This window comes from Tamandua tetradactyla, chromosome 6 (genome assembly GCF_023851605.1).
Source record: "Tamandua tetradactyla isolate mTamTet1 chromosome 6, mTamTet1.pri, whole genome shotgun sequence".
Taxonomy (NCBI): domain Eukaryota; kingdom Metazoa; phylum Chordata; class Mammalia; order Pilosa; family Myrmecophagidae; genus Tamandua; species Tamandua tetradactyla.
Window position 1 is genome coordinate 15,949,900 of NC_135332.1, and position 27,924 is coordinate 15,977,823.

The following is a 27,924-nucleotide window of genomic DNA, read 5'->3' on the forward strand; positions in this document are numbered from 1 at the left end:
GTGGGGGTGGGGGTGGGGCAGGACCTGGAAGTCTGGGGCTGATCCCAAGACACCAGAAGCCGTGATGGGTTTGAGCAGGGGAGAAAGAGATCGATTTGTGTTTTAGAAAAGATAACTGGATGCCTGGGCTTTTTTCACCAGCTGAGCAAGTGGGAGCTTCTTGCACTGACTGCAGGGACCCAGGAGGAGGGAGGGCTGGGGGGAGGGCGGGAACAGGGCCCCATGCTTCTTTGCTGTGGGCCTGTCCTATGCCCTGTAGGGTGCTTAGCAGCAACCCTGACTCAACCCACTCGATGCCAGTAGCATCTCCCCACCCCCAATTGTGACAAGCAAAATTGTCTCCAAGTATTTTCTTTTTTTTTTTTTTTTTTTTACAGGCACTGAAATGTTTATTAATACATAATACAGAGAAAAAGTTTGAATACAAAAGTATCTTGAACCATAGAGGTCACTAAAAGATATGTCTTACAAATTCAATGTCATTAAATTAAAACTTGTAATTAAAATGCTGATGTTGTTACTTGTAATATTTAAAATTTACAGTGGTAGTGTTTCTAATACAGTTTTCTTTTTATTAATTAAAGAAAAAAAAAGAAATTAACCCAACATTTAGAAATCATTCCATTCTACATATGCAATCAGTAATTCTTAACATCTTCACATAGATGCATGATCATCATTTCTTAGTACATTTGCATCGATTTAGGAAAAGAACTAGCAAAACAACAGAAAAAGATATAGAATATTAATATAGAGAAAAAAATAAAAATAATAATAATAGTAAAAAAAAAGACAGACAAAAAAAGAAACAAAACCTATAGCTCAGATGCAGCTTCATTCAGTGTTTTACCATGATTACTTTACAATTAGGTATTATTGTGCTGTCCATTTTTGAGTTTTTGTATCTAGTCCTGTTGCACAGTCTGTATCACTTCAGCTCCAATTACCCATTATCTTACCCTGTTTCTAACTCCTGCTGGACTCTGTTACCAATGACATATTCCAAGTTTATTCTCAAATGTCGGTTCACATCATTGGGACCATACAGTATTTCTCCTTTAGTTTTTGGCTAGTCTCACTCAGCATAATGCTCTCTAGGTCCATCCATGTTATTACATGCTTCATAAGTTTATTCTGTCTTAAAGCTGCATAATATTCCATCGTATGTTTATACCACAGTTTGTTTAGCCATTCTTCTGTTGATGGACATTTTGGCTGTTTCCATCTCTTTGCAATTGTAAATAACGCTGCTATAAACATTGGTGTGCAAATGTCCGTTTGTGTCTTTGCCCTTAAGTCCTTTGAGTAGATACCCAGCAATGGTATTGCTGGGTCGTATGGCAATTCTATATTCAGCTTTTTGAGGAACCGCCAAACTGCCTTCCACAGTGGTTGCACCATTTGACATTCCCACCAACAGTGGATAAGTGTGCCTCTTTCTCCGCATCCTCTCCAGCACTTGTCATTTTCTGTTTTGTTGATAATGGCCATTCTGGTGGGTGTGAGATGATATCTCATTGTGGTTTTGATTTGCATTTCTCTAATGGCCAGGGACATTGAGCATCTCTTCATGTGCCTTTTGGCCATTTGTATTTCCTCTTCTGAGAGGTGTCTGTTCAAGTCTTTTTCCCATTTTGTAATTGGGTTGGCTGTCTTTTTGTTGTTGAGTTGGACAATCTCTTTATAAATTCTGGATACTAGACCTTTATCTGATATGTCATTTCCAAATATTGTCTCCCATTGTGTAGGCTGTCTTTCTACTTTCTTGATGAAGTTCTTTGATGTACAAAAGTGTTTAATTTTGAGGAGCTCCCATTTATTTATTTCCTTCTTCAGTGCTCTCACTTTAGGTTTAAGGTCCATAAAACCGCCTCCAATTGTAAGTTTCATAAGGTATCTCCCTACATTTTCCTCTAACTGTTTTATGGTCTTAGACCTAATGTTTAGATCTTTGATCCATTTTGAGTTAACTTTTGTATAGGGTGTGAGATACGGGTCTTCTTTCATTCTTTTTCATATGGATATCCAGTTCTCTAGGCACCATTTATTGAAGAGACTTTTCTGTCCCAGGTGAGTTGGCTTGACTGCCTTATCAAAGATCAAATGTCCATAGATGAGAGGGTCTATATCTGAGCACTCTATTTGATTCCATTGGTTGATATATCTATCTTTATGCCAATACCATGCTGTTTTGACCACTGTGGCTTCATAATATGCCTTAAAGTCAGGCAGCGCAAGACCTCCAGCTTCGTTTTTTTTCCTCAAGATGTTTTTAGCAATTCGGGGCACCCTGCCCCTCCAGATAAATTTGCTTATTGGTTTTTCTATTTCTGAAAAATAAGTTGTTGGGATTTTGATTGGTATTGCATTGAATCTGTAGATCAATTTAGGTAGGATTGACATCTTAACTATATTTAGTCTTCCAATCTATGAACACGGTATGCCCTTCCATCTATTTAGGTCTTCTGTGATTTCTTTTAACAGTTTTTTGTAGTTTTCTTTATATAGGTTTTTTGTCTCTTTAGTTAAATTTATTCCTAGGTATTTTATTCTTTTAGTTGCAATTGTAAATGGGATTCGTTTCTTGATTTCCCCCTCAGCTTGTTCATTACTAGTGTATAGAAATGCTACAGATTTTTGAATGTTGATCTTGTAACCTGCTACTTTGCTGTACTCGTTTATTAGCTCTAGTAGTTTTGTTGTGGATTTTTCCGGGTTTTTGACGTATAGTATCATATCGTCTGCAAACAGTGATAGTTTTACTTCTTCCTTTCCAATTTTGATGCCTTGTATTTCTTTTTCTTGTCTAATTGCTCTGGCTAGAACCTCCAACACAATGTTGAATAATAGTGGTGATAGTGGACATCCTTGTCTTGTTCCTGATCTTAGGGGGAAAGTTTTCAATTTGTGGGTTTTTCATATATTCCCTCTATCATTTTAAGGAAGTTCCCTTGTATTCCTATCTTTTGAAGTGTTTTCAACAGGAAAGGATGTTGAATCTTGTCAAATGCCTTCTCTGCATCAATTGAGATGATCATGTGATTTTTCTGCTTTGATTTGTTGATATGGTGTATTACATTAATTGATTTTCTTATGTTGAACCGTCTCCAAGTATTTTCAAATGTCCTAATTGTCAATTGACAGAACTGCCCCCGTGGTTCCCAGTTAAGAACAACTGGGATAGAGAACTATATGGGATCTAAGACTGCTGAGAGCTGGTGATGGAGATGATATTCGGAGTCAAGGGGGAGACAGAGGAGGGAGGTGTGTGTCCATGGCGTCCAGCATGAGCATTGGGGAACGCAGAGGCGGGGGGATGCAGGAGGGGTAAGACCAAGGGAAAATGATACGTGTGAATCAGGATGGAATAACAGCAGCAGCGACGTGCACTGACCAACCAGCGGTTTAACCCAGGGGGCCGCAGTGGTGGCCCTGCCCCTGACTGCCTGGGTCCAAAGCCTGGCTCTCTAGGTCACTGGCTAAGTGACCTTGAGCAAGTCACTCAACTCTAAATTGGAGAGGATGTCGGCAGCTCCCTAGAATTATTGTGAGGATGAAATGAGTTCAAGTGTAAATGTGAAGAGCTGTGCGGGTGAGTGGCCACGGTACTGGGCAGCATGGCTTCTTGGGCATTATCTAGCTTGACATCAGGTTTGGGGAATCTTCATACTCTCAGGTAAGGGACACCCTGGGCTTCTGGGGTCCTTGTGGGAGTCATTCACCCAGCTGGGGGTCTGGCCCCTGGAGGGTAGGGTGTCCACCTGCCGAAGGCCCCCAGCCAGGCTGGCCTGATGTGAGCTGGGTCCAAACCAGACTGATTCCTTTTCCCCAAAGCTCCCTGCTGGAGGTGCCAGCCGACAGGGCCCTGAGCAGGGAACAGGGCTGGGACAGTGGCTCCATCACAGGCCCACCCCAAGCACCCAACAGGCAGATACTAACTTCTGACCCAGACAAGCTGGGTCTCTGCCTGCAGCACCTCCTGACCAAACTGCTTTCCCCCCCCACCAAGTGTGCTGCCTCAAAGAGGAGGGCAGGGGTGCAGGAGTGGCACATCCTGTTCCTTTGGCTTCAGCACCTGGGAAGGAGCTATAGCTGTAGACAGGTTCTCAGAACCATCTGCTAGTGCCTAGCTGTTGGAGGGGCCCCTCCTACTTACCCAGGGCTGCGTGTCCACATCAGAGGGGCTCCATGTGGCACAGAGGTTATACAGGGGTTGCTGGGTCTAGGACCTGGTCCTTGCTGTGTGACCATGGGCATGTTACCTAACCTCTCTGTTTCTCATCTGCAAAATGGCCACCCTAACAGTCCCTGCATCTGTCACAGGGTTGATGTGCTGAGTTAATTGTTCTGAATGGTGTCAGACTCAGTGTCAGACTACGGTTTGTTATCTTGCTTTATCCTCACGAGGACTCACAGGTGTCGTTTCCATTCTACAGTGAGGAAACTGAGGGTCCAGGGCTTGTACAGCTTGAGTCACAGAGGACACTGGCTGGGGGTGAGGGCCTTCAGGGCACAAATCCCAGTTGCCCCTGCTGTTTGAGCTGTGTGGTCTTGGGCTTGACCTCACCTCTGAGCCTGTTTCTTTACCTGCAAAGTAGTCATTTGCTATGGGAGTAGGGTACTGGGCCCTCTGGGGGCTTGCAAGCCATAGGGAGAGGTGGAGAGACAAATATGTCAACCAGCTGTGCCAGCAGAGGGCCACTGAGGACTGCATGGGACCTGTCGGACACCTCGGTAGGGAGGCAGTGCCCAGGAGAGGGTCATGACCTTGTCAGAGTAATAAGCCTGTGCCTTGAAAGCTCTAGGCCTGCCCCTTCCTGTGAATTGCAGCAGGTCTGAACCAACTGGTTGGGAGGGCACCAGGGGCCTCTGGCCCTTTCCTCCCCCACCTCCAGGCCCTGAACAGTGTGTCCCAACCAGGAGGGCCAGGTTGTTTTGTCTTGGCTTCTGTATTTCAGAGCCCTGGTATCAGGTGACAATGGCAAGGGGAGGGCCAGGTTGCTGTCACCGCCAGGAATCAGAGCTGACCTCACCCAGTATCATCGGAGCCACCAGCACGGCCAGTTAGATGGACACCCCAAAGCCTGGGAGACCCTCAGAGGCTCTGGTCCCTGTTGTTCCCTTGCTTCCCAGTCCCTGACAGTAATTGGGGACTCCTCTGGACCCTCATTCTTGGGCAGGGTCCCCCTTGCCAGGGCAGGCAACACCCAAGGGACGAGGGGCTGCACTGTCTCTGATGGACAGCTGTAGCTCTCTCTCTTCTGGAAACCCCAAATGGGGTCCTAGAGCCAGGCTGAGACAGATGGGGCCTTCTTTCCCCCACGGGGCTAGTGTTGCAGTTTGGCAGCGCCTGCAGGTCTCTGCTCTCCTTTTCCAGCTCCCTGTCAAAAGAGCTCATTGTTGTCTCCTCCCTTGGCAGAGGTCACCTGAGCCAGGTAGCAGGCTTGGGGCAGGGCCCAGGTAGGCCGGATGCTGGGCTCAGGTCCGGGGAGATGGCGCCGGCGGCCCCCGGGTTGACCTCTAGGCTTTGGTCTGCCTCCTACTTTGAGCCTGAGGTGGGGTCTCAGCTGGGAGGGCTGGGCCCCTGGATTCCAGGCGAGGCTGTCCCTGTTGCCCAGCCTCTGCCCCATAACCTTTCTACTTCCCATCCCCTGTGTGGAAGGACGATTCAGAGTTGGCATGGGTTTGCAGAGCATGCGGCACTGGGCAGCCGGGGCTGGCCTCCTCTTCCAGGAACCTAGGCCCCTCCTAACACTAAAAGAGGCCTGGGGTGGGAGACGTGGACTCTGTACCCCGGCGGGGGAGCTGGCCTGCAAGGGCTAGCAGGCCACGGGTAAGGGGCCGGGCCTGGCAGGGCTTCTCTGCTCTCCCTGACCTGGTTTCCTTGGCCGGGCAGTCCTGGGGTTTTAGTTCCACCTTGTCCCCTTGGTCAGCTGTCCGGTCCTCTCCCTGGTCTAAACCCCCTTCCTTTCCTATGTCTCATAAGCGCCCCCACCCCGGGTCCCTCAGTGGCCTGTAGCTCCCAGACCTCCTTGCCCAGCCCAGGTACCTGCCCTGAAGACCCCCCTTCACCTTGTCCTCGGGGATTTGTGGGTCTTATTTGCATGTTAAAACAGCTCTGCTTCCCCTTCCAGCACCTGGGGAAACCCCTGGGAGCTGCCATTTTATTTGCATTTGACCAAGCACACTCTCCTGGGTCCAGGTAAGGTCCCTGGGAAATTCGATGTCCTTATGTTGTCCTGGAGGGAGCCTTAGTCCCTCAAGAATTGGGAACTTGGAGAAGATGCCCCAAGGGGCCCAGTGGGTTGCTGGAAAACCTTAGAAGGAAACTGGGGCTTGCGGGCACGGCTCATGTGCTTTGGGGGTACTCAGAGCTCCCCCCCCTGCCACCCGGGTAGATGGGCAGGCCTGAAAAATGCAGGCATTGCTGCTCCCGATGGGAATGAGGCTGGGGGCAAAGGCACGCTTCTTAAGTAGCAGAGGAGCTCAGGCCACCTGACTCTACCCTCTCCCCCCGCCCCATCCTCGAGAACCTAAGTTGTCTCAATCCCACCTGAAAGCTTTCCTGTAACTGAACTTAGTATCTGTTTTAAAATTTATTATTTAAAATAAAATGCAACTTGAAATTCAGTTCCTCGGTGGCACTAGCCACATCGCAGGAACTCCACCACCGCAGGCGCAGCTCTGGGTGGGGGTCTCCTGCAGGGCTCCTCCCCAGAGCCCTCCCCGGGGACCCTGCCCACTGCTGCAGGGTGGAAGTGGGGGGAGCGCTGCCGTCCCAGGACCCTTCTCCCCAGCTCTGGTTGCCATTTTCCTGAGCCCCCCAGTGACCAGGGACTGGCGAGGCCTAGCGGGGCCCAGGGGAAGCTGGCCCTGCATACCTCATCCTGTCCCCTGCCCTCCTTCTCCTGGGAAATGTTTACATTCCACACAGTCCGCTATCTGACCAGGGCTTCTCCAGGCTCTGCATTTTTTGCATAGCTGAGCGGAGGCCTGGGCTGGCCTGGGGCTTCTGGCCCCTCACTTCTGTCCTTCCGGCGTCCCCTCCAGGTATGCATTTGGAGGGCAGACTTGGAGATCTCCACGCCCCTTGGGCCCAGACACCCCAGAATAGGCCCTCATTTGGCTCTCCTTCCTGCCCCTACTCCACTGTCCTGGTGGAGGAGGGGGCTGCGGTCAGCAGCCAGGCTGGCCGGCCTGAGGGCCTGATGACAGCTGGCCCGTGGCTCCCTGGAGGACTGCTGAGAAAGCAGGGGCCCCGCTAGGCCCCGCCTCACTGCCGCAGCTTTTTTTTTTTCTGTAGAGCAGAGTCTTCACAGTTTAAAAAAAAATACTTTTGAAGCTCTGTTCTCCTCTGATCTAGCCTATAGGTTCAGTACCCTCTGGGAGCCAGGAGAGGGGGGTTGGGGCCACTGGTTAAGAAACCAGACCAAACAAACCCGCCCAGAAATGGTTTGTCAGTCTAAATCTCTAGCGTCGACACTGTCACCTTTTTAACCAGTAACTTCATTCCTGGGGCATCTGGCTCAAAGCTGCAAGTGGAGACGAGTGAAGGAATGGGCAGCAGTATGTGGTTTGCAAGTTTGAAAAAGCTGGAAATAAAGTGAACATCCCACAAACGGGGGCCCGCTGAGTTCGGGCACCTCCGCGCAGCAGGTGTTCTCCAGCCTCTTGAAAGTTGAAAAGTTTTAGAGTTTTTAACAACCTGGACTCGGTCTAAGTCGAAAAAAAGGCTGCAGGGTTATCCCTGCATGTGTACACATGCGTGTATACATATATACGTGTGCCATGATCCCAGTTGTGTGTTCTTAAATGCATTAGACCTAGCGAACATTTAATTTATTTAAGTATAGACTCATACACATACATTTACGAGCTCAGGAGAGACTCAACCCTGGAGATATTAATCAGGGTTACTTCTGGTTGTGGGAGTATGGGCAGTTTTGCTGTCTTTTTCAGATTACTTTATATGTTCCAAAGTTCCTACACTGTGTGTACATCACCTCTGTAGTAAGAGATGCTGTGAGGAAGCCCCGGCTGGGTCAACTGCTCTGCAGCCCGCCAAGGTCCCTGCTCATAGACGGCGTCCACTGCCAGGCATACAAGTGCAAGTTCCTGCACCGCACCCCCCAGCCGCTGCAGCCAAATTATAGATTCATGAGCAAACTAAGTGTTGAAGCTGTACTAAGCCAAAGAGGGGGAAAAAAAAGCACACACAACACTACAGACATGCAAACAGCACTGCAGAAATGATTTCAGTGGGAAGAAGAGAAGGAGAGCTCCCGGTGATAAGAGGGTTCCTGAAAGAGATCTGAAGGTTAGGGTTTGGTGGTGCCTCGGGAAGCCCTGAGCTGGGAAGGACTATTGTCAGATCCAGGGGCAGGCCAGAGGCTGGAATGCAGACAGACCTCCGAGTGGCCAGTGCCTTGCTCTGCCAATCCCCGCCCCCCAAAAGCTTTCCTTGCCCCTTGCACCCCCGCCCCCATCTCCCTTCAGGGGGCCCGGTTCAGTCACTGCTGTGCACACAGTGGAGGCACTGAGTCAGGGCTCCTGCAGGGTATCAAGTGGCTGGTGGGGTATCAGCGAAGAGCCCACAGAGACGGCCACGGGGCCACAGGGCCACCAGAAAGCCCGCAGAGGTTGGATGGGTCTTTATTTGGCTTCAACGCCTGGAGTGACAAGGTCAGATCCCCAAAGTAGGACTGTCTTCTCCCTTCCTGCTGCAGCTGCCCCAAAGGCCTGGCAGGGCTCTGGGGTGGCTCAGCCGTCCTGGCACCCAGCTACCGTGGGCCGGAGGGGACACGTGTGAGGCCATGCCTGGGTTCTCATTGCAGACGGTGGAGCATGGCTTCCCGCACCAGCCCAGCGCCCTCGGCTACAGCCCCGCTCTGCGCATCCTGGCCATTGGCACCCGCTCCGGAGCCATCAAGCTGTATCCTTTCCACCCCCCAGCTTCAGGGTGGGGAAATCCAGGGAAGGATGGCTTTTCCCGCCTGTCCCATGTGGGCTGTTGGGATAAAATCAGGATTCTTCATTTGGCTTTGGAAGTGGTTTTCCTGGGGCAGGACACACTGCATGGAGAGCTGTTTCGCCCTCCCTGTGGGGAGGAAGCCGGGAGCTCTCCCTGGTGGAGTTGGTGCAGGCTTTCTCTGCCTCCTGAGGCCTTCCAGAGCCTCAATGCAGTCTCCTCTCTGTTCTCAGCCTTCCTTCCCCCTGAGTGGCAGCTGCCCCCAGCTGCTGTGCTGGCTGTGTGTGTCATGGGGCTGGGGGCATCATGTGGCTGCCTCTGTGCCCCTGGGAGAGGTGGCTGGGCCAGAATCGGGCTCTTTTCCCTCTGTCCTGACTGGGTGCAGAGACACCTGCCTTGGTGGGTGTGCGCCCGGGGGCTAGGGTTCACAGAGAGGAGGGAATGTCAGAGCCCAGAGCTTCATCAGTGTTTGTTAACTGTGGAGGGCCAGTGCTCGGCAGCCTGGGCCCTGCCTGCCCCATCCCCACTCAGCCTGCGGTGGAGGGGTTCCTAGGGGGGATCCCACAAAGACAGGGGAACACACCCCCTTCCAGGGCCATCAGGCAGCCTGGAGCCTTGGGCCTTCCACCTTCCCTCAGCTGTACCCTCCCCCCACCCCCCAGAAAAGAAAGTGGACAGTAGACAACACCTCCTGGCCCTGGGGATGTCCCACATGTCCTCTCAGCAAGTTGGCCCTGAACCGGCGAGGGGCTACAGGTGGAGGGCCAAGAAGCATTTTCTTTTCCCTTTTCCTTCCAACAAGAATCAAAAACGGGCTGGCCCACAGCCAGAGGCAGGGAGGGGGTGGAGGGTGGTAAGGGCTGCTGCCTGTCCAGGTCCTCAGCCCCACATGCCCCAGCGAGTGCAGTGTCCTTGGATGGGTCAGCACAGGGAACCCCGCCTGGTGGGCTCCTGGTCAATAGGGACAGGCCTCCCATGCCAATGGGTGTGGGCCAGTTACGGCTTCCTTTATCGGAAAGGTTGGTTCTGGGGCTGACGGGGTTCAGGGCCATTTTTGAGGCAAGCCCGCATTTCCAGACTGGAGGGGCGGTCCTTGCACTTCCTGGACCTCTGGTTCCCCCGGCTGGACTAGAAGTCCTGGAGCCCACCCGTCTGACCTGCACCCCAAGGGCGGGCTCCAGGGGAGCTGGGGTGGGGGAGGGTGTCCCTGAGTCTGCTGGGCAGCCTGGGCTGGGCTGGAGGTGGTGTGTACACAGGAGGGCAGGGGCCCAGTCACCCTTGGCTGGTTAATCATTGCCAGGCCACGGCCATGTCCTGGTTATCGATCCCTGGTGCCAAGACACGTGGGCCATAGCTGCAGGTGGGGGGGGGCGGGGAGGGGCATGCCTCGCAGGTGCCAGTAAACGGTAGCTGATGGATCTATCACAGCTCAGGTGGCGTGGGGAGGAGGCAGCCTCCCATTGCCAAAATAAAGTTCACCTCAAGGGGAGTTGCCCCCACCTGCCTGGCTGGGAAGGCTCTCCCCATGGGAGCTGGCTCCACCCTCAGGTCAATTCATGGCCGCACGGGGCTGCTGCTGTGTCCTTTCCCCTCCCCAGGCCCTGGGCACAGGTCCTGGTGGGGCGTGGGGTTTGGGGGGGCCTCCTCTGCTGCTGTGCACACTCCCTGGCACATGGGCCCCGAGGTCCTGGCACTGGCGGGGGGCAGGGGGGTGTCCCTATAGCCTTCCAGAGCTTTTCCTGAGCCTCCTCCCAGCTACGGGGCCCCCGGGGTGGAGTTCATGGGGCTGCACCGTGAGAACAATGCTGTGGTGCAGATCCACTTCCTGCCTGGCCAGGTGAGGGGCTGGGTGGGGGCGGCTGTCCCCAGCTGGGCATTGGGGCACAGGGGCCTCCTCCATGGCCTTCCTCACCCTCTCCAGGGGATGGTATGGAAGGCAGGTGTGTGGTGGCCCTGGCCACTGCGTTTATCACTGGTGAGGGGACCTGGGGCCACTTCCCTTTCCCCAGCTGGGGGACTCCAGGGTACCCTAAGAGCAGCTGGGGAGCCCCAGGGTGCCCTAAGAGCAGCCGGGGGCTCTGTGGTCCTGGGGCTCCCAGCCAGCGTGGGCTGGGCTGCTCCTGGGTGTGGAGGCCATGGTGGGTGCCGGCCCTTCCCAGCTAATGCAGCACCCTCCTGCCCCCTTCCCCTGTCCTCCCCAGTGTCAGCTGGTCACCCTGCTGGATGACAACAGCCTGCACCTCTGGAGCCTGAAGGTCAAGGGCGGGGTGTCAGAGCTGCAGGAAGATGAGAGCTTCACACTGCGGGGCCCCCCTGGGTGAGGACCGGGACCCCTTCCTCTCCTACGTCCTCTGAAGCCCCCACTGAGCCCTTGGCAGGGTCTGTCCGTGTCTGCGCCAGGCGCCTCCACCCGCAGTCTCTGTGCAGCGGTCCCCGGGCCTTTATCCCACCTCAAGTCTGTGTTTTCTGTCATCTGTCTCCTGTCTTGGCAGAAAGTTTCCAGTATGTTTGTCCTGGCCCAAGATGCCGGGAGCCCCACTAGAGGAGCTCCCAGACCTGTTCTCTCTAAGCGCAGCCTTCCTTGGGGATGGAGGGGGCAGCCACAATTTGGGGGCTCCTGTCCCCAGTGTCCCCCCTCCAACTTGGGCAGCAAGCCACTCACAGCAGGCTTCCCCATTGGCAGGGCCGCCCCCAGTGCCACCCAGGTGACCGTGGTCCTGCCGCACTCCTCCCGCGAGCTACTCTACCTGGGCACCGAGAGCGGCACCGTGTTTGCGGTGCAGCTGCCAGCCTTCCGCGTGCTGGAGGACCGCGCCATCAGCTCGGATGCCGTGCTGCAGCGGTGAGCCCAGGGCCCAGGTGGCCTTCCCTTCTTGCCTCCAGTCACGGCTCTCGGAGCTTATCATTTCTCTCCTGGAACATCTGTGAGGGTGGAAGGGGGACCTCTCAGCTTCCCACATGACCGTAAAATTGAGAATCCAAAACCCCAATAATATGTTAGCATCATAGCCCCCAAAGGGGACTTGGGGGTAATTTCTCACCTCATCCTAAGGCAAGGAAACTGAGACTCAAAATGACTGTGACTCCTCCCGCTCTCAGCCCAGTGTGCGGTGCACTGATGGCATGTGTTTCTGAGCCCCGGTAGCTCTGCAGCGGAAGGACAGCAGCCGACCACAGGGGCTCTGGGCTCTGAGTTCCTGCTCGCACACAGGCTCTGGGGCTAAGAACCTTGAGAGCCACAGCCTGCGGGTTTACTGAGATGGTTGAGGAAGGTCTGCCCCTTGGTGGGGGAGTCTTTGATGGAAAGGGAGGCTGATGGGGTCTGGGCCTGGAGAGAGGGGCGTGGGCTCCAAAACAGGGGGTGGATGGAGTTCCCTTCCAGATCAGTCATAGTGGAACAGTCTGCAGTTCCAAAGGGCAGGGGCAGCCCGGGGAGCTGGGACAAGTTGCTGCTTCAGGTTCAGGTGGGCAGGCTGCAGACACCAGGCTGCATGCTGCCCCCCAGGACTGTGGGCTGGACATGCAAGTGACACCCCTCCAGCTACTGAGCCCACCTAGCGGGGTCCTGGTAGCCAGCCCCCTCTGGTCCCAGACCCCCTGAGCAGGGCCAGGTGGGAGCAGATGGTGGGCAGGATGCCAGGCACAGCTGGGGCTGCTCAGGGGCCCAGTCCGAGGGCAGGATGGGGGGAGATGCCCCTTAGCATGTGGTAGTGTCCTGCCTGCCCCCCAAGCCGAGCCACCCAGGTGACCTTGGTCCTGCTGTACTCCTTCCCCGTATCTCTCAGCTGATGGGCCTGTAGTGGGGGAGGGGGTCCTTCCCTGGGTCATGACCACCCGAGAGGGCTGTCCCAGCCCAAATGCCCAGGGACTCTCCTTTACCCACCTAAATCCAAACATTTTAGAACATCCTCTGCTTTGGTCTAGCAGATATCTGAGAGGGCCTCATCCTAAGAGGAAGCTCTGATGAAAGGTACAAGAGTAGAGTGACTGTTAGAGGGCTATTTTTTTTTTTTTTAAGATTTTCCCATTTTTTTTTAAACTTTTTTTATTAATTAAAAAAATTAACAAACAAAACATTTAGATATCATTCCATTCTACATATACAATCAGTAATTCTTTTTTTTTGGGACTTTTTTTTATTAATTAAAAAATTAACAAAACAATTAGAAATCATTCCATTCTACATGTACAATCAGTAATTCTTAATAACATCACATAGTTGCATATTCATCATTTCTTAGTACATTTGCATCGATTTAGAAAAAGAAATAAAAAGACAACAGAAAAAGAAATAAAATGATAATAGAGAAAAAAAAGACTATACATACCATACCCCTTACCCTTAGCTTTCATTTACCACTAGAGGTCTATTTTTTTTTTAATTTTTTATTAATTAAAAAAAATTACAAGAAACAAACATTCCCAACACATACACTCAGCAATTCACAATATTATCACATAGTTGCATATTCGTCATCATGATCATTTCTCAGAACATTAGCATCAATTCAGAAAAAGAAATAAAAAGACAACAGAAAAATATAACAAACAGAAAAAAAAATTTTTACAGGCCATACTCCTTACTGATCCCTTTCATTGATCACTAGCATTTCAAACTAAATCTATTTTAACATTTGTTCCCGCTATTATTTGTTTTTATTCCATATGTTCCTCTCATCTCTTGACAAGGTAGATAAAAGGAGCATCAGACACAAGGTTTTCACAATCACACAGTCACACTGTGAAAGCTATATCATTATACAATCATCATTAAGAAACATGGCTACTGGAACACAGCTCTACATTTTCAGGCAGTTCCCTCCAGCCTCTCCCTTACATCTTGGATAACAAGGTGATATCTACTTAATGCATAAGAATAACTTCCAGGATAACCTTTCGACTCTGTTTGGAATCTCTCAGCCATTGACACTTTGTCTCATGTCACTCTTCCCCCTTTTGGTCGAGAAGGTTTTCTCAATCCCTTGATGCTGGGTCTCAGCTCATTCTAGAATTTTTCTCAGTCCCTTGATGCTGAATCTCAGCTCATTCTGGGATTTCTGTCCCACGCTGCCAGAAAGATCCACACCCCTGGGAGTCATGTCCCATGTAGACAGGTGGAGGGTGGTGAGTCTGCTTGCTGTGTTGGCTGGAGAGAGAGGCCACATCTGAGCAACAAAAGAGGTTCTCTTGGGGGTGACTCTTAGGCTTAATTTTAAGTAGGCTTGACCTATCCCCTGTGGGGTTAAGTTTCATACGAACAAGCTGCAAGACTGGGGGCTCAGCTTATAGCTTTGATTGTCCGCACTGCTTGTGAGAATATCAAGAATTCAACTTGGGGAAGTTGAGTTTTCTCCCGTTCTCACCATTCCCCGAAGGTGACTTTGCAAATACTTTTCCACTCACTGATCAAATCACTCTGGGATTCATCAGGGCATCACCTGGACAAACCAACAAAATCTCATGTCCTATACAAAGTTCCATGTACTTAAGGTGTTCAATCAACTATCTACATAAGTTATATTAGGAGATGCACTAGTCAAAGTATAGATTTGTACCAAATAAACATTTTTTGCTTTAGTCTCACACATGAGTTGAAATTTTAAACTATTAAGTACCATCTATTTTCAGCACACTGCAGTAATGACATTCTTTTGTTCTTCCTCATGCAAAGACATTTTTAAAATTTGTACATTTAGTCACTATCATTATACACTCTAGGCATTCCTAGATTACACCCTCTCAATCTTTATCGTCTATCTTTCTTTGTGATTTCATTTATGCCCCAGCCCTCCTCCCTCTATCATTCTCATATGCAGCTTCATTCAGTGTTTTTACATAATTGTATTACAGTTAGGTAATATTGTGCTGTCCATTTCTGAGTTTTTATATTCAGTCCTGTTGCACAAGCTGTATCCCTTCAGCTCCAGTTACCCAATATCTTACCCTATTTCTATCTCCTCATGGTCTCTGTTACCAAGGAAATATTCCAAGTTTATTCACTAATGTCAGTTCATATCAGTGAGACCATACAGTATTTGTCCTTTTGTTCTGGCTAATCACACTCAGCATAATGTCCTTAAGGTCCATTCATGTTGTTACATACTTCATAACTTTATTCTGTCTTACAGCTGCATAATATTCCATCTTATGTAAATGTCACAGTTTGTTTAGCCAACTCTCTGTTGATGGACATTTTAGCTGTTTCCATCACTTGGTAATTGTTAATAATGGTGCTATAAACATTGGTGTGTAAATGTCCATTTGTGTCCTTGGCCTCGTGTCCTTTGAATAGAGACAGCATATAGATGGGTCCTGTTTTTTAATCCATTCTGCCAGACTATGTCTTTTGATTAGAGAGTTTAATCCATTAGCATTCAGTGTTATTACTGCATGGGTAGTACTTTCTTCTACTATTTTGCCTTCTGGATTTTATATGTCATATCTAATTTTCCTTCTTTTTACCTTTACTCATAGTCTTCCTTTCTACACTCTTCTCCACACCTCTCTCTTCTGTCTTCGTATCTGTCTCTAGTGTTCCCTATAGTATTTCTTGCAGAGCTGGTCTCTTGGTCACAAATTCTCTCAGTGATTTTTTGTCTGAAAATGTTTTCATTTCTCCCTCATTTTTGAAGGACAATTTTGCTGGATATAGAATTCTTGGTTGGCAGTTTTTCTCTTTTAATAGTTTAAATATATTATCCCACTGTCTTCTTGCCTCCATGGTTTCTGCTGAGAGATCTGCACATAGTCTTATTGGGCTTCCCTTGTTTGTGATGGATTGCTTTTCTCTTGCTGCTTTCAAGATCCTCTCTTTCTCTTTGACCTCTGACATTCTGATTATTAAATGTCTTGGAGTATGTCTATTTGGATCTATTCTCTTTGGGGTACGCTGTACTTCTTGGATCTGTAATTTTAAGTCTTTCATAAGAGTTGGGAAATTTTCAGTGATAATTTCCTACATTAGTTTTTCTCCTTTTCCCTTCTCTTCTCTAGAGGGCTTTTTTTTAATGAAAAGTTGGAAACCTTCTAATTGTCTAATATTCATAAGGGCATTTTTGCATTCATTGGGAATATTTCAAGGACTTTTAGACACATGAGAAAATGGTTGGGGTCTATTTAAGAGAGAAAGCAATCTTCAAAGGAGCATATGCAGTAGAATTCCCGTTTTGAAATGAATGACGCTGGATGTGGACACACACTTATGAAGGAAAGTCTGGGGCAAGTAGTTGTGAGGGCGGCAGCCACGCAGGTCCTGCCATGTAGCTTCCTTTTGACCGTCTTGAAGCCTCTCCATGTTTTCCAAGATTATGTCATTCTTAAATTGTTTACTTTTAATTTAAATCAGTTACTTTTTAATTTATGTAAGTAGTATATCATGATAGAATCCTTTTTACAAATGAAGACTTGACAGATAAGATTAAAGTCCCCTGGTTCTAATTGTAACTCCTGAGAGGTCAGTGCTAGCACTTGACGTATGGGGACATACTTAAAGGTAAAAGTTTTGTTTTCTTTTGTTTATGATATACACATCTGCTCGCCCCAGGCTGTTTTCTGTTTTCCATGCTCCATCCTCCGTGTCAGAGGAGGCCGGGCCTGCTGCCTTATGGGCTCTGCTGGCTGCTGCCCCTCTAGACATCACATCAGCATTCCAGGCCCAGAGCAGTAGGAGGGCGTCAAGGCTCAGAGACCAGCTCACTTAGAGAGTTTGTTTTCTGGGTAGATTTTAAAAACTTTTTTATTATGAAATGTCACCTACTTACAGAAATGCACTGGATATAACTGTACAGCTTAGCAGGTTTTTGCACAGTAAGATTTCTTGGGTAAAGAAGTAGAGCTTGGCTAGCCCCCAGAGGTAACCATAAATGTCTGTTCTGGAGTTCCTCCTTGCCTTTCCTTATAGGCTTACCTCGTGCATTTGCATCCCTGTGAAGTTTTGCAGCACATCTGGTCATACTGGCTGTTTTTCTCCCACTGGCGGCGCCCTAGCGATGGGCCCGTGTGTGCAGTGCCGTGGGGGGCGCGTGGGCTCACGGCTCTCCCCTCGCCCAGGTTGCCGGAGGAGGCCCGGCACCGGCGGGTGTTCGAGATGGTGGAGGCGCTACAGGAGCACCCTCGAGATCCCACCCAGATCCTGATCGGCTACAGCCGGGGCCTCCTCGTCATCTGGGACCTGCAGGCCTGCCGCGTGCTTGGCCATTTCCTCAGCAGCCAGGTACCCCCTTGTCACAGCTGCTGGCTTTGCCCCCCGGAACCCCGGGGCACTGGGCATGGGGGCACCTCCCTGACCCGCCTCTGCCGCTCTCTGCCTCTCCCGCCTGCAGCAACTGGAGAGCGTCTGTTGGCAGCGTGACGGCCGGCTGATTGTCAGCTGCCATTCTGATGGCAGCTACTGCCAGTGGCCCGTGTCGGGCGACACCCAGCACCCAGAACCCCTGTCCAGCTGCGTGCCTTATGGTCAGTGCCTCTCGGTCACTAAGAAGGGCCCTGCCCTGACCCCCACCTGACAGTCACCTCACAGGGTGCAAGGCCAGGTGTTCCCTGTTGGTCTTCCCTATGTTTAGATGTGGGGAGCACGACTCAGAGAAGCAGTACCTAGGGCCCAGAGAGGGTAAAGGCTGGATCCAAAGCCACACAGCAGGTTTCCTGGTCCCCCGTGTGGCCTTCTGAGGGAACTAGTGAGTGCAAGAGTCCCAAGCATAGGTCTGGTACGGGGGCGTGGGCGTGAGGGGTCCTCGCCCACATGTCTGAGTGTGGGGAGATTAATTCAAGCTGATCCCTTTCTTCTCAGGTCCCTTTCCTTGCAAGGCTATCACCAAAATCTTCTGGCTGACCACCAGGAAGGGGTAGGTATCAGGACTCTGCCCTTTCCCCTTTTGCGGGCCTCTGGGAGGTGGTGTCCAGTGCACAGCTTGGGGCCCCATGTGGCGTCTCGGGCTCCTGGAAAGAAAGACAAGGGCAGGTTCCTCGCTGGCCGTTCAGGCTTCTCAGTGGCTCAGTCTCTGCAAAGTCCAGTCCTCCTTCCCTCCCACCCTCCTAGAGAGGGGGTTTGGAACGGCAGGTTTCAGATTGTTTGAAGACTCCAAACAGAGTCTTCCAGGGAGACCTGATGTGCGAGTGGAGAAAGGCACGTCTGCATAACTCAGAACCCCCCCACTCCCCGCCGGGGCCCCAGTCCTGCCCCCAGGCGCTCCTGCCCTCGGAGAGAGATGGGTCTGCCCCGCCCACCCCAGGGGACCGGCCCTCCTCCTCAGCCTGGGTGGGCTAGCACTGGGACCCTGGGACCCCAAGCCCTGCCATGGCAGCTGGCACTGTCCTCCATGCTCCAGAAAAATCCCAGCTGCCAGCCTGGCCTGTGGGGTCGTGATGGGGAGCCCCGTCCCATGCCCCCTTTTCTGCCTGCCAGGCTTCCCTTCACCATCTTCCAGGGCGGCATGCCCCGGGCCAGCTTCGGGGACCGCCACTGCGTGTCCGTGGCCCACGACGGCCAGCAGACTGCCTTCGACTTCACCTCCCGAGTCATCGACTTCACGGTCCTCGCCGAGGCGGACCCCGCAGCTGGTGGGCGAGCTCTGGGAGCTGCAGGGGGTGGTTTAGGTGCTGGGAGGAATGGGGAGATGCAGGGGGTCCCCAAATGAGGAGAAGGGTCCTGCACATGTGTCCCCAAACCCTCTCCCCTCCCAGCCCTGGGCCCCCCTGCACCTTTCTTACTGTGTCAAGACCAGCAGCGCCCATCCTCCAGCCCCTACCACCCCAGCCTGAGGCCCAGCCCGGGCTCTGTCCCTACGGCCAATGCCTGCCGGTCCCCAAGCACTCTTAGACCTTTCTGGTGTCTGGGGAGACTTGGCCATAAGGGTCAGGTCTGAGTCATCAGATTTAACACCCACCCAGCTTAGGCACGGGAGTCCTGGATTGGACATGGTGAAGGAAGCTCCTTCACCTCCTTACAGGCTGGGTTGGGGGGCAGTCTAGGTCTGTTCTGGGTTGGTCTCCTGAGCTTGGGCAGAGCACCAAGGTCCTGAGTCAGCCTCAGAAACTGGGTGACAGGCAGGACCAGAAGGACTGTGGTGGGGGGTTGGGCCTGGAGGGGAGGCTGGGGTGGGGGGACTCTCTCCTAGTGACTCTGAGCCCCAGGGTTGGTGGGAGGCGCAGCTGCTCCAGGACACAGCTGGGCTGTGCCCTCCCCTGAAGGAGGGAGACCCCGCCCCTGTATTTCCTTCTTTCTCAGTCCGTTCTCCTTCCTCCGGCTTGGCACAGAGGGATGCTGAGAGTAGAGGTCTAGGGCTCTCTTATTCAACCAGTCAGTGTAGGGGTCCCTGAGCTCTGATTGCCCCCACTGCCCCTGGTGCTGGGGTTGGGGAGGCAGGAGAGAAACCCGCAGGACAGGCTACCTCCTGTGGTTGTCCTTCTGCGTCCCCAACTCCCTCCCAGTCCCACCAAGATCTGGGTACATGAACTGGATTGCAGGTGTAAACTCGAGTCATCCTCATAGAGACATAAAAGCGTAGACGAGATGTGGCCACCCGGGGAGTGGGTGAGACAGGGAAATTTGTCCAAGGACCGAGCCCCAGGGCACTCTAAAAGTTGAGAGGTACAGAGGGTCGATGAAGACCTAGCAGAGAAAAACTGAGAAGGAGCAGTCAGTGAGATAGGAAGAGAGCTGAGAAAGATGCACAGGGAAGAAAGGATTTCAGGAAGAAGGGCCTGTCAATTGCGTCAGTTCAAGAAAGAGTGAGACTCGACTGTTGGGGGGTGGCTACATGACCCAGACCTGAGCTTTCTGCTGGAGTCAAAAGCCTCATTGTATAGGGCTCAGGAGAAGATGGTGGGGGGTGGAGAGGAAGCCAAGGCAGAGACCATGGCCATTCCTTGAGGGCCTGTGCCACACAGAGGAGCCAGGGAAGGGCCAGTGTCCCCAGGCACGGCCATGGAGCTTCCCTGGACCTGGAGGTGGATGTGCCAGCCTGCGAGGGGCACGCTATCAGACGAGGCTTCTGGAACATTCTGACTTAGAAATTGAAGCCATTAGCTGCACCTCCACTCTTCAATGGGTGCCCCGGAGGGTGGCCTGGTAGGAACCTGGGGAGATCAGCCTGGCCAGGGAAGGAAGGCACAGGACACCAGGTGATAAAGAAGAAAAGGGACATTTCTATCCATAGAGTGCCCAAGCCCCTCCCCACCGAGGAGCCTGGCTGCCAGGACAGGGCAGGTAGGGCGGTAGATCACAAGTCACCCTGGCCTGAGGTTCCTGCCAATGGGTGTGGGTCTGGCTTGTGCATGTATTAAGTGCTGGCTGGATGCTCCTGAGGCCTGTGTGAGTCTGTGTGCGGCCCTTAAACACCACCCTATGAGAAGACCATCGCCAGGTGCACCTGAGCCAGGGCTGGTTCCCCAGGAGGGGAGAGCGGGCCTCTCAGAGCACCTGGCGAGGGAGGGCCAGGGAAGAGGGTCTTGCAGGCACAGAAGTGGGCCCCGGGGCACAACCAGAGCCCAGCTTGGGTAGGTGCCACTGCCTGTGAGCCCTGTGCTGACCGGCTGCTCCCGACATGCTCCGGGGAGAGAGGAAGAGACTGTTCTAGCAGCCAGGAGCCAGGACCATCTGGCTGGTTCAGAAGCCTCCATGGGGCCCCAAGTCTGTGGCCCCCAAACCTGCCGAGCACCTGCATCTCCCTAATGCAGACAAAATGCCCAAACCCCGGCCCTGGAGCTTCCGATTCTTCCTGTGCCCCCTGACCCTTGCCCCATGCCCCCAGCCTTTGATGACCCCTGCGCCCTGGTGGTGCTGGCCGAGGAGGAACTGGTGGTGATCGACCTGCAGACGGCCGGCTGGCCGCTGGTGCCACCCCCCTACCTCGCCTCCCTGCACTGCTCGGCCATCACCTGCTCCCACCACGTCTCCAACATCCCCCTGAAGCTGTGGGAGCGGATCCTCGCCGCCGGCAGCCGGCAGAACGCCCACTTCTCCAGCATGGTAGGTCCAGCCTGGCTGCCCGCACCTGGACCTCGCCCTCCAGACTGCCTCTCCCGCTGACTCGTGTGTCCCTCCAGGAGTGGCCCATCGACGGGGGCACCAGCCTGGCCCCGGCCCCGCCCCAGCGGGACCTGCTGCTCACGGGGTAGGTGACATGGGTGCCCCTCACCCCTTCCTGGTGGGGGCTGCGGGGCCAGGGGCGGGGGCCTGGCCACGGGCACCACATGGCTCTCACTGCGGGTGGGCGGCTCGGCCTGCAGGCACGAGGACGGCTCGGTACGCTTCTGGGATGCCTCGGGGGTCTGCCTGCGGCTGCTCTACAGGCTCAGCACTGTCCGGGTGTTCCTCACCGACACGGACCCCAGCGAGAGCCTTTCCACCCAGGCCGAGGACGAGTGGCCCCCCCTCCGCAAGGTGAGGCTGGAGCCGGGCGGGCAGTGCCAGCTGTGCCTGGGCCCCAAGGCCGCTCACGGGCCCCCCTGCGCTTGCCAGGTGGGCTCCTTCGACCCCTACAGCGACGACCCCCGGCTGGGCATCCAGAAGATTTTCCTCTGCAAATACAGTGGCTACCTGGCCGCGGCTGGCACAGCAGGACAGGTGACAGGCCTGGGGTGGAGGGTTGGGTCGAGTGACTGGGCACCGTCCATGGCCCCTGTACTTCTTTTCAGGATGTGGGAAAGCAGGGACAGGAGCCACTCTCCTGAAAGGACACCCTCCACCCCACCCCCCCGTGGTGTCCCCAAGGCCATCATCAAGCCCCTTTGCCTGCAGGTGGAGGAGGGTGGCCCGTCCCATTAGTGGGAGGCCCTGGGGGTGGTAGGTTTTTGCCCGCAGGCTGGGCCCTGCTTGGAGCCCTGGGCCTCGACGTGCGTCCTGCATCCTTTGCTCCTTTGCTGTCCCCACCAGCCAGGGCCCTGACCCTGGCTTGGCTCAGCCCTGCCCGCCGTCCACCCCGCCCTGCCCAGGTGCTGGTGCTGGAGCTGAACGACGAGGAGGCGGAGCACACCGTGGAGCAGGTGGAGGCTGACCTGCTGCAGGACCAGGAGGGCTACCGCTGGAAGGGCCACGAGCGCCTCTGTACCCGCCCGGGGCCCGTGCGCTTTGAGCCCGGCTTCCAGCCCTTTGTGTTGGTACAGTGCCAGCCCCCAGCTGTGGTCACGTCCCTGGCCCTGCACTCCGAGTGGAGGCTTGTGGCCTTCGGCACCAGCCATGGCTTCGGCCTCTTTGACCACCAGCAGCGGCGGCAGGTCTTTGTCAAGTGAGCAGCCCTCCTTGGGTGGGGCCCGGGCGGGGGTCAGGTGGGGGGAGGCGGTGCTGACCCACCTGGTGCCCGCCCAGGTGCACGCTGCACCCCAGTGATCAGCTGTCCTTAGAGGGCCCCCTGTCCCGCGTGAAGTCCCTGAAGAAGTCGCTGCGCCAGTCCTTCCGCAGGATGCGCCGCAGCAGGGTGTCCAACCGGAAGCGGCCAGCCCCTGGGCCCCCCAGAGAGGTGAGGCCTGAGCGGCCGGCAAGGTTCCGCCCTCCTCCCGGGTCTGTCCAGTGGCCGCTGGCATGACTCTGGGTCCCGATGGGGTGACCACAGACCCTGCTTCTGGGCCTCAGCTGCCCCCGGTGCAAGCAGAAACAAGGGCACTGCTGGCCCTAGAGGCAGGTCCTCTGCGACGGCACCCTTTGCTCGCTCTCTTCCTGTGGCCTGGAGGCACGTCCTTTTCGACAGATCTCCTTGGCTGCGGCCCGGCAGCAGGGCTCCTCCCCGGGGAGGGGCGCCTCTGGGCAAAGCCATGTCCTGGGGAGGGGCGGCCGGAGCCCCACGCTCACAGAGGCCCACCCACCGCAGGGGCAAGAGGCAGGCGCCAAGGCGGAGCGGGTAGGCCTGCAGGACATGGAGCTGGCACCTGTGCAGCGCAAGATCGAGGCCCGCTCGGCGGAGGACTCCTTCACGGGCTTTGTCCGGACCCTCTACTTTGCCGACACCTACCTGCGGGACAGTGAGTGGCCAGCCAAGGAGGGCAGCGGGGGCCCGAGGCGGGCATGCTGCGTGCATGATGGCACTGCCTGCACGGCGAGGGTGGGGGTGGGTACCTGCGCGGCGCTTTCCCTGGTTGGGGGAGCCTTGTGAGCAGGAGGCCTGGCCCTGCCTGGGTAGAAGGGCGGCGTCGGGCGTGCCCCTGAGCCTCGCTGGGCCTCTGTGATGGGGACGGGGGCGGTGCACATACAGCACGTGGCCAGGCACCTGCTGGCACCAGACAGGCCTGTGGGAGCAGCAGCTTGTCAGCAGGTTCTCCCTGGCCCCCCCACTGTGCCCAGGCAAGGGAGGGGTAGAGTGGGGCCTAGAGGCTGCCTGTTGTGTCACGGCATTTGGGGATCATCTCTGGGGGGGCCACATCTTGGTTTTACGGAGGAGGAAACTGAAGCTCAGGGGTTTGCTGACTTAATTCTGTAGTCGCCTGGGAAGGCTTCTCCCGGGTAGGGCACACACCTGGAGCTTGGCCCCTTGGCAGGTTCCCGCCACTGCCCCTCGCTGTGGGCTGGCACCAATGGCGGTACTGTCTACGCCTTCTCCCTGCGCGTGCCCCCCGCAGAGCGGAGAATGGACGAGCCCGTGCGGGCAGAGCAGGGTGAGCATTGGGTGGGGTGGAGGAGGCTGGGCGGGACAGGGGAGGCCGGGCCAGCTGGACCTGCTGGCCGCCCACCCATCCCCCTCCCCCCTCCCACAGCCAAGGAAATCCAGCTGATGCACCGGGCGCCCGTGGTGGGCCTCCTGGTGCTGGACGGACACAGCATCCCCCTCCCTGAACCCCTGGAAGTGGCCCACGACCTGTCCAAGAGCCCAGACATGCAGGGGAGCCACCAGCTGCTCGTCGTGTCGGAAGAGCAGTTCAAGGTGTCCTGCATGGTGGGAGGGCAGGGTCCCCAGGACTTGCTGGGACCTCCAGGGGGCTCAGGGCCTGGGCGCAGGTGATTACGGCTGGGACTCGTTTACAGTAAGGTTTTATTTGAAATCGGTGTCTGAAGTGCGAGGCATGGGAAAGCACAAGTGTCTTGTGTGCCGTCCCAGAGGGCAGAGGTAGGGATGCTAACCCAGGACCTGTGTTTATGGGAGGGACACAAAGTCTCGACATGGGAGCAGTGACCTCAGCATTGTCCTAGTCCGAGTGCCAGTGACTAGGTGCCAACTCGGGGCACCGAGGACCACGTCATTGGCTGGGAAGGTGGGGTGGCACAGGCTGAGGCCCAGAGGCAGCCTTGCTCGGCCATGGGTGTGACCAGTTTCCCTGGCTGCAGGTGTTCACGCTGCCCAAGGTGAGTGCCAAGCTGAAGCTGAAGCTGACCGCCCTGGAGGGCTCACGGGTGAGGCGGGTCAGCGTGGCCCACTTCGGCAGCTGCCGGGCAGAGAACTACGGGGAGCACCACCTGGCCGTGCTCACCAACCTGGGTGACATCCAGGTGGTCTCGCTGCCCCTGCTCAAGCCCCAGGTGCGCTACAGCTGCATCCGCCGGGAGGACGTCAGCGGCATCGCCTCCTGCGTCTTCACCAAATACGGCCAAGGTGTGTGGCTGCGGGTGCTCTCCTGGGGCCTCTGCAGCAGGGACGTGAGTGGGGGTGGACGGGACACCAGACCTGGCTATGCCACCGGGGACTGATGGGAAGGGGCAGGCTGCAGGGCTGGGCTCACCTCCCAGCCCCTTCCTCCTCTCCCCAGGTTTCTACCTGATCTCACCCTCGGAGTTCGAGCGCTTCTCTCTCTCCACCAAGTGGCTGGTCGAGCCCCGGTGTCTGGTGGCCTTGGCAGAAACCAAGATCCACAGTCACCCCCGCAACGGGGCCGACCCTGAGAAGGCCCTGGGCCGTGCCAGGTGGGCAGAAGGACAGGCAGCCCTTCCTCGGCCTTCATAACCCCTCCCCTCCCCTCCCCTCCCCTCCCCTCCCCTCCCCTCCCCTCCCCAGCCAGGGCTTCCCTCCGAGCATCCTGCTTGGTGATCTCACACCCCATGGCACAGGGGTTTCAGAGCTGGGGTGGGAGCCTCAGCCCGACCCTGATGGTCCCTCCCCCACAGGAACTCGGGGAGCCAGCATGATGGAGAGGGTAAGGCGGGCCTCTCTGGGGCCGCTGCCCTGGGCGCGGGTGGGGGCAGGGGCCTCCTGAGCACACCTGGGGACAGGAAAGAGGGAAGGGGCCCCCCAGGTGAGCAGGTGGTGTTCGGGCTGGGGGTGGAAACAGCATTCCTTCCAGCCCCCCACCATGGGGTAGGGAGCCAGGGAAGAGGAGGCGAGAGCAGGGCTCCCCTCACCTAGACTCTGCCTTCTAGAGAGGAAGCCCGTCCTGGTGATGGAGCGCGCGCTGCTCAATGATGAGAGTGAGTCAGGGTGGGGGTGGGAGTGGGACTGAAATGGGGGGAGGCCCCGAGGGCGTTTTCCCTGCAAGGTGAGGGAGGGGGAGGCAGGCCGGCCCAGCACCTCTGGTGAAAGGGGTCCAGGGCTCATGTCTCTGCCCCCCCGTTCTCATGGCCCCCTGTTCCCTGCACCCTGGCCCCATAGGAGTCCTGAAGGAGATCCAGAGCACGCTGGAGGGAGGCCAAGGGTAAGTCAGGGGTTGCCTGAATCCAGGGCTCTGGGAGTAGCTGCTACCGAGTCCCCTGGCTCGGTGACCGCCCTCCTCTGCCAATGCAGGAGCTGTGGCGATTGGCACTCGCGGCGCATGGCGATGGGACACAGCCTCAGCAACGGAGGAGGTAGGGGGGTGCGCACCCCATGCCAGTGGGCACGGTCAGCTGTCCTGGGGGTGTCGGTGGGAGGAAGAGCCCCTTTGCGCCCCCACCCCGGGCTCCATCTCAGCCCTGACATGTGTCCCCAGTTGTCCTGGGAACCTCCGTGTCCGTGGGCTCGGGTGGGCGCACGTGGTGGCCCTCCCGCCCGAGCCTGAGCTGCGGCCCCTCCACCTCCTTCCGCAGCCGAGTGACAGTGGCGCCAGCGCTGCGCGGTGATCACGCACTACCGAGGCCTCTGCGGGGCTGGGAGCGGGGGGCTCGGAGCACCCCAGGGCCACCCCCGCTGCCGCTCCGGCCTGGGCTGAGCCTGGGGCTGAGTCCCCTGGGGACCTTGTCTGTCTCAGTCCTTTTGTCAATGTTGCACACTTGTCATTCCTCCCGTCCCTCTTTTTGTAGCAGGTTGGGTTTTAAATTATAAATTTTAACTGCCTCTGGGTACAAAAGAGTTTTTAATAAACACCTTATTACCTTTTCACTGCTCTGGCCTGCCAACCGTAATTTTTTAACTGTGATGTTTTCCACCTACGTGGAAAGGCTCACGAGCCGGTCCCTTGCCTCCCCGCGAAGCCCCTGCCCCCGCGTCTGCCCCCCACAGCAGGCGGGCACCCAGGAGAACCTGGCATCGAAGCCACTTGAATCCAGACGAGCTGCTCTGGTGGTGCCCAAAGGTGCTGCACCCTCTGCAAGGGGCGCATGGCGAGGCTCCACCATCCCGAGTCTGCTCCTTGGGTCCGCACGGGGCCCTCACTGCCCGGGCCGGCCTCTTCCTGTTGTCGGGACGGGAGGGGACCCCACCGTGCCTCAGACCTGGCGGTGCTTCCAGGCCTCGGGAGGAATGGGGGGGGCCGCACCCAGAGCCGCAGGGGCTCGCTGCCCAGGGGAGGGCTGGGCTCTGCAGCTGGAGGTCCCCTTCTGCCTGGGATGTCTCTCTGCCCCAGTGTGCTGAGCACCTACTATAGGGCAGGTGCTTGGGGTTGAGGCAGTCCCTGTCCTTGGGGGCTCTCAAAGTCATTCCAAGTGCACTCAGTGCTAGGATGAGGGGAATCTAGAGACTGGTGAGTAGCGCATCTGGGAAGGCAACATTAACCCGTGTGTCCTGAGATGGCTAGGGGCTGGACGGCCAGAGGCTGACGGGTGGGGGGCGGGCAGGGGGGCACAGTAACCTCTGGGACTGGGCTGGTTGCCGGGGAGGGGGCGGGGTACTGAGCATGGTCGGCAGAATAAGGTCGGCAGGTGGGAGGGGCCCCCATGTGCAACAGAAGTCAGCTGGCCTGGGGAAGGGAAGGGACCATTGCAGGACACTTGAGTAGCACCCCAAACGAGGAAGCACTGAACCCCAACTCCTGGGATAGAGGCACCCAGGGCCCCAGAGAACTCATGTGAGCCCAGCCCCTGCCTTCTGTTCCTGGCCGCGTCCAGCCCAAGTCTCTGGGTTCTGAACTGACTGTCCCTTGTCTCTCCCTGGGGGGTGGGTGTGTGATACCGAGATGGGTGGCTTGCAGAGGCACGAGAGATGGGAAGGGACGCTGGGCAGATGAAAGACCAGCCCTCTGACCCCTGACCCCCAGCCTGCAAGGCTGACTCTGTCCAGAGGCAGTGGACGCCTCTGGGAGGTTTTGAGCAGGGCGGTACAGCAGTGAGGTTTGTTCCAAGTTCTTGACGTGGGGCCTGGGGCTATGGCTCAGCTGCTGTCAGTTTCTCCGGTGCACTGGGCCTGATAGGGGCACTTCCCTCATGGGATTGTCCCCAAGATTTATTTGAATCCAAGAGTTAATTGTGGGGGGCTTCCAGGTCAAGATGGCGGCTTAACAATGTGCGCATTTTAGTTCATCCTCCAGAGCAACTACTAAATAACCAGAAACAGTAAAGAACAGCTCCCGGAGCCACGACAGTGACCGGACACAGCGTACCCCAGTCTGGACCAGCTGGACTGGCAGCGAGCACCCCCCAGAACTGTGAGTTCCCAAAGCTGTGGTGGCCAGCGCCCCTCCCCCACAGGCCACTTCTCGGAGGGGAAAGGAAAGGACTTTACCAGCAGCAGGGACTGGGCACAATCAAACACCAATTGTGGAACTAATTAACAAATTCTGACTACTAAAAATAGGTCCCCAGCTTAGGTGAACCTGATCAAAGTGGAGGTTGCTCATTTTTGCCATGGTGCCAAGGGGGCAGGACTGACAGAAAAAGGTGAAAAATAAATAAGGAAACAGAGGTTTTT

At 55.4% G+C, this 27,924-nt stretch overlaps 1 protein-coding gene across 5 annotated transcripts in view; it reads left to right on the forward strand.

The window, feature by feature from the left end:
* The window catches only part of LLGL2 (LLGL scribble cell polarity complex component 2), a 46,199-nt gene extending 20,018 nt beyond the window's left edge, over positions 1-26,181 (forward strand). For 4 of the 5 annotated variants that reach the window (XM_077163843.1, XM_077163840.1, XM_077163842.1 and 1 more), the window contains exons 3-26: positions 8,835-8,932; positions 10,724-10,805; positions 11,170-11,285; positions 11,652-11,810; positions 17,018-17,180; positions 17,290-17,422; positions 17,757-17,811; positions 18,372-18,526; positions 20,719-20,936; positions 21,014-21,081; positions 21,197-21,350; positions 21,429-21,533; positions 21,902-22,194; positions 22,275-22,425; positions 22,774-22,924; positions 23,438-23,554; positions 23,654-23,820; positions 24,222-24,486; positions 24,641-24,794; positions 24,996-25,024; positions 25,248-25,295; positions 25,477-25,519; positions 25,609-25,670; positions 25,890-26,181. In XM_077163843.1, the coding sequence (XP_077019958.1) occupies positions 8,835-8,932; positions 10,724-10,805; positions 11,170-11,285; positions 11,652-11,810; positions 17,018-17,180; positions 17,290-17,422; positions 17,757-17,811; positions 18,372-18,526; positions 20,719-20,936; positions 21,014-21,081; positions 21,197-21,350; positions 21,429-21,533; positions 21,902-22,194; positions 22,275-22,425; positions 22,774-22,924; positions 23,438-23,554; positions 23,654-23,820; positions 24,222-24,486; positions 24,641-24,794; positions 24,996-25,024; positions 25,248-25,295; positions 25,477-25,519; positions 25,609-25,670; positions 25,890-25,897 (2,994 nt within the window). In that variant the 3' untranslated portion in view covers positions 25,898-26,181. The remainder of the gene's footprint in view (positions 1-8,834; positions 8,933-10,723; positions 10,806-11,169; positions 11,286-11,651; positions 11,811-17,017; positions 17,181-17,289; positions 17,423-17,756; positions 17,812-18,371; positions 18,527-20,718; positions 20,937-21,013; positions 21,082-21,196; positions 21,351-21,428; positions 21,534-21,901; positions 22,195-22,274; positions 22,426-22,773; positions 22,925-23,437; positions 23,555-23,653; positions 23,821-24,221; positions 24,487-24,640; positions 24,795-24,995; positions 25,025-25,247; positions 25,296-25,476; positions 25,520-25,608; positions 25,671-25,889) is intronic. The other variant, XM_077163844.1, reaches the window with a different exon arrangement.
* Positions 26,182-27,924: the final 1,743 nt, after the last annotated feature.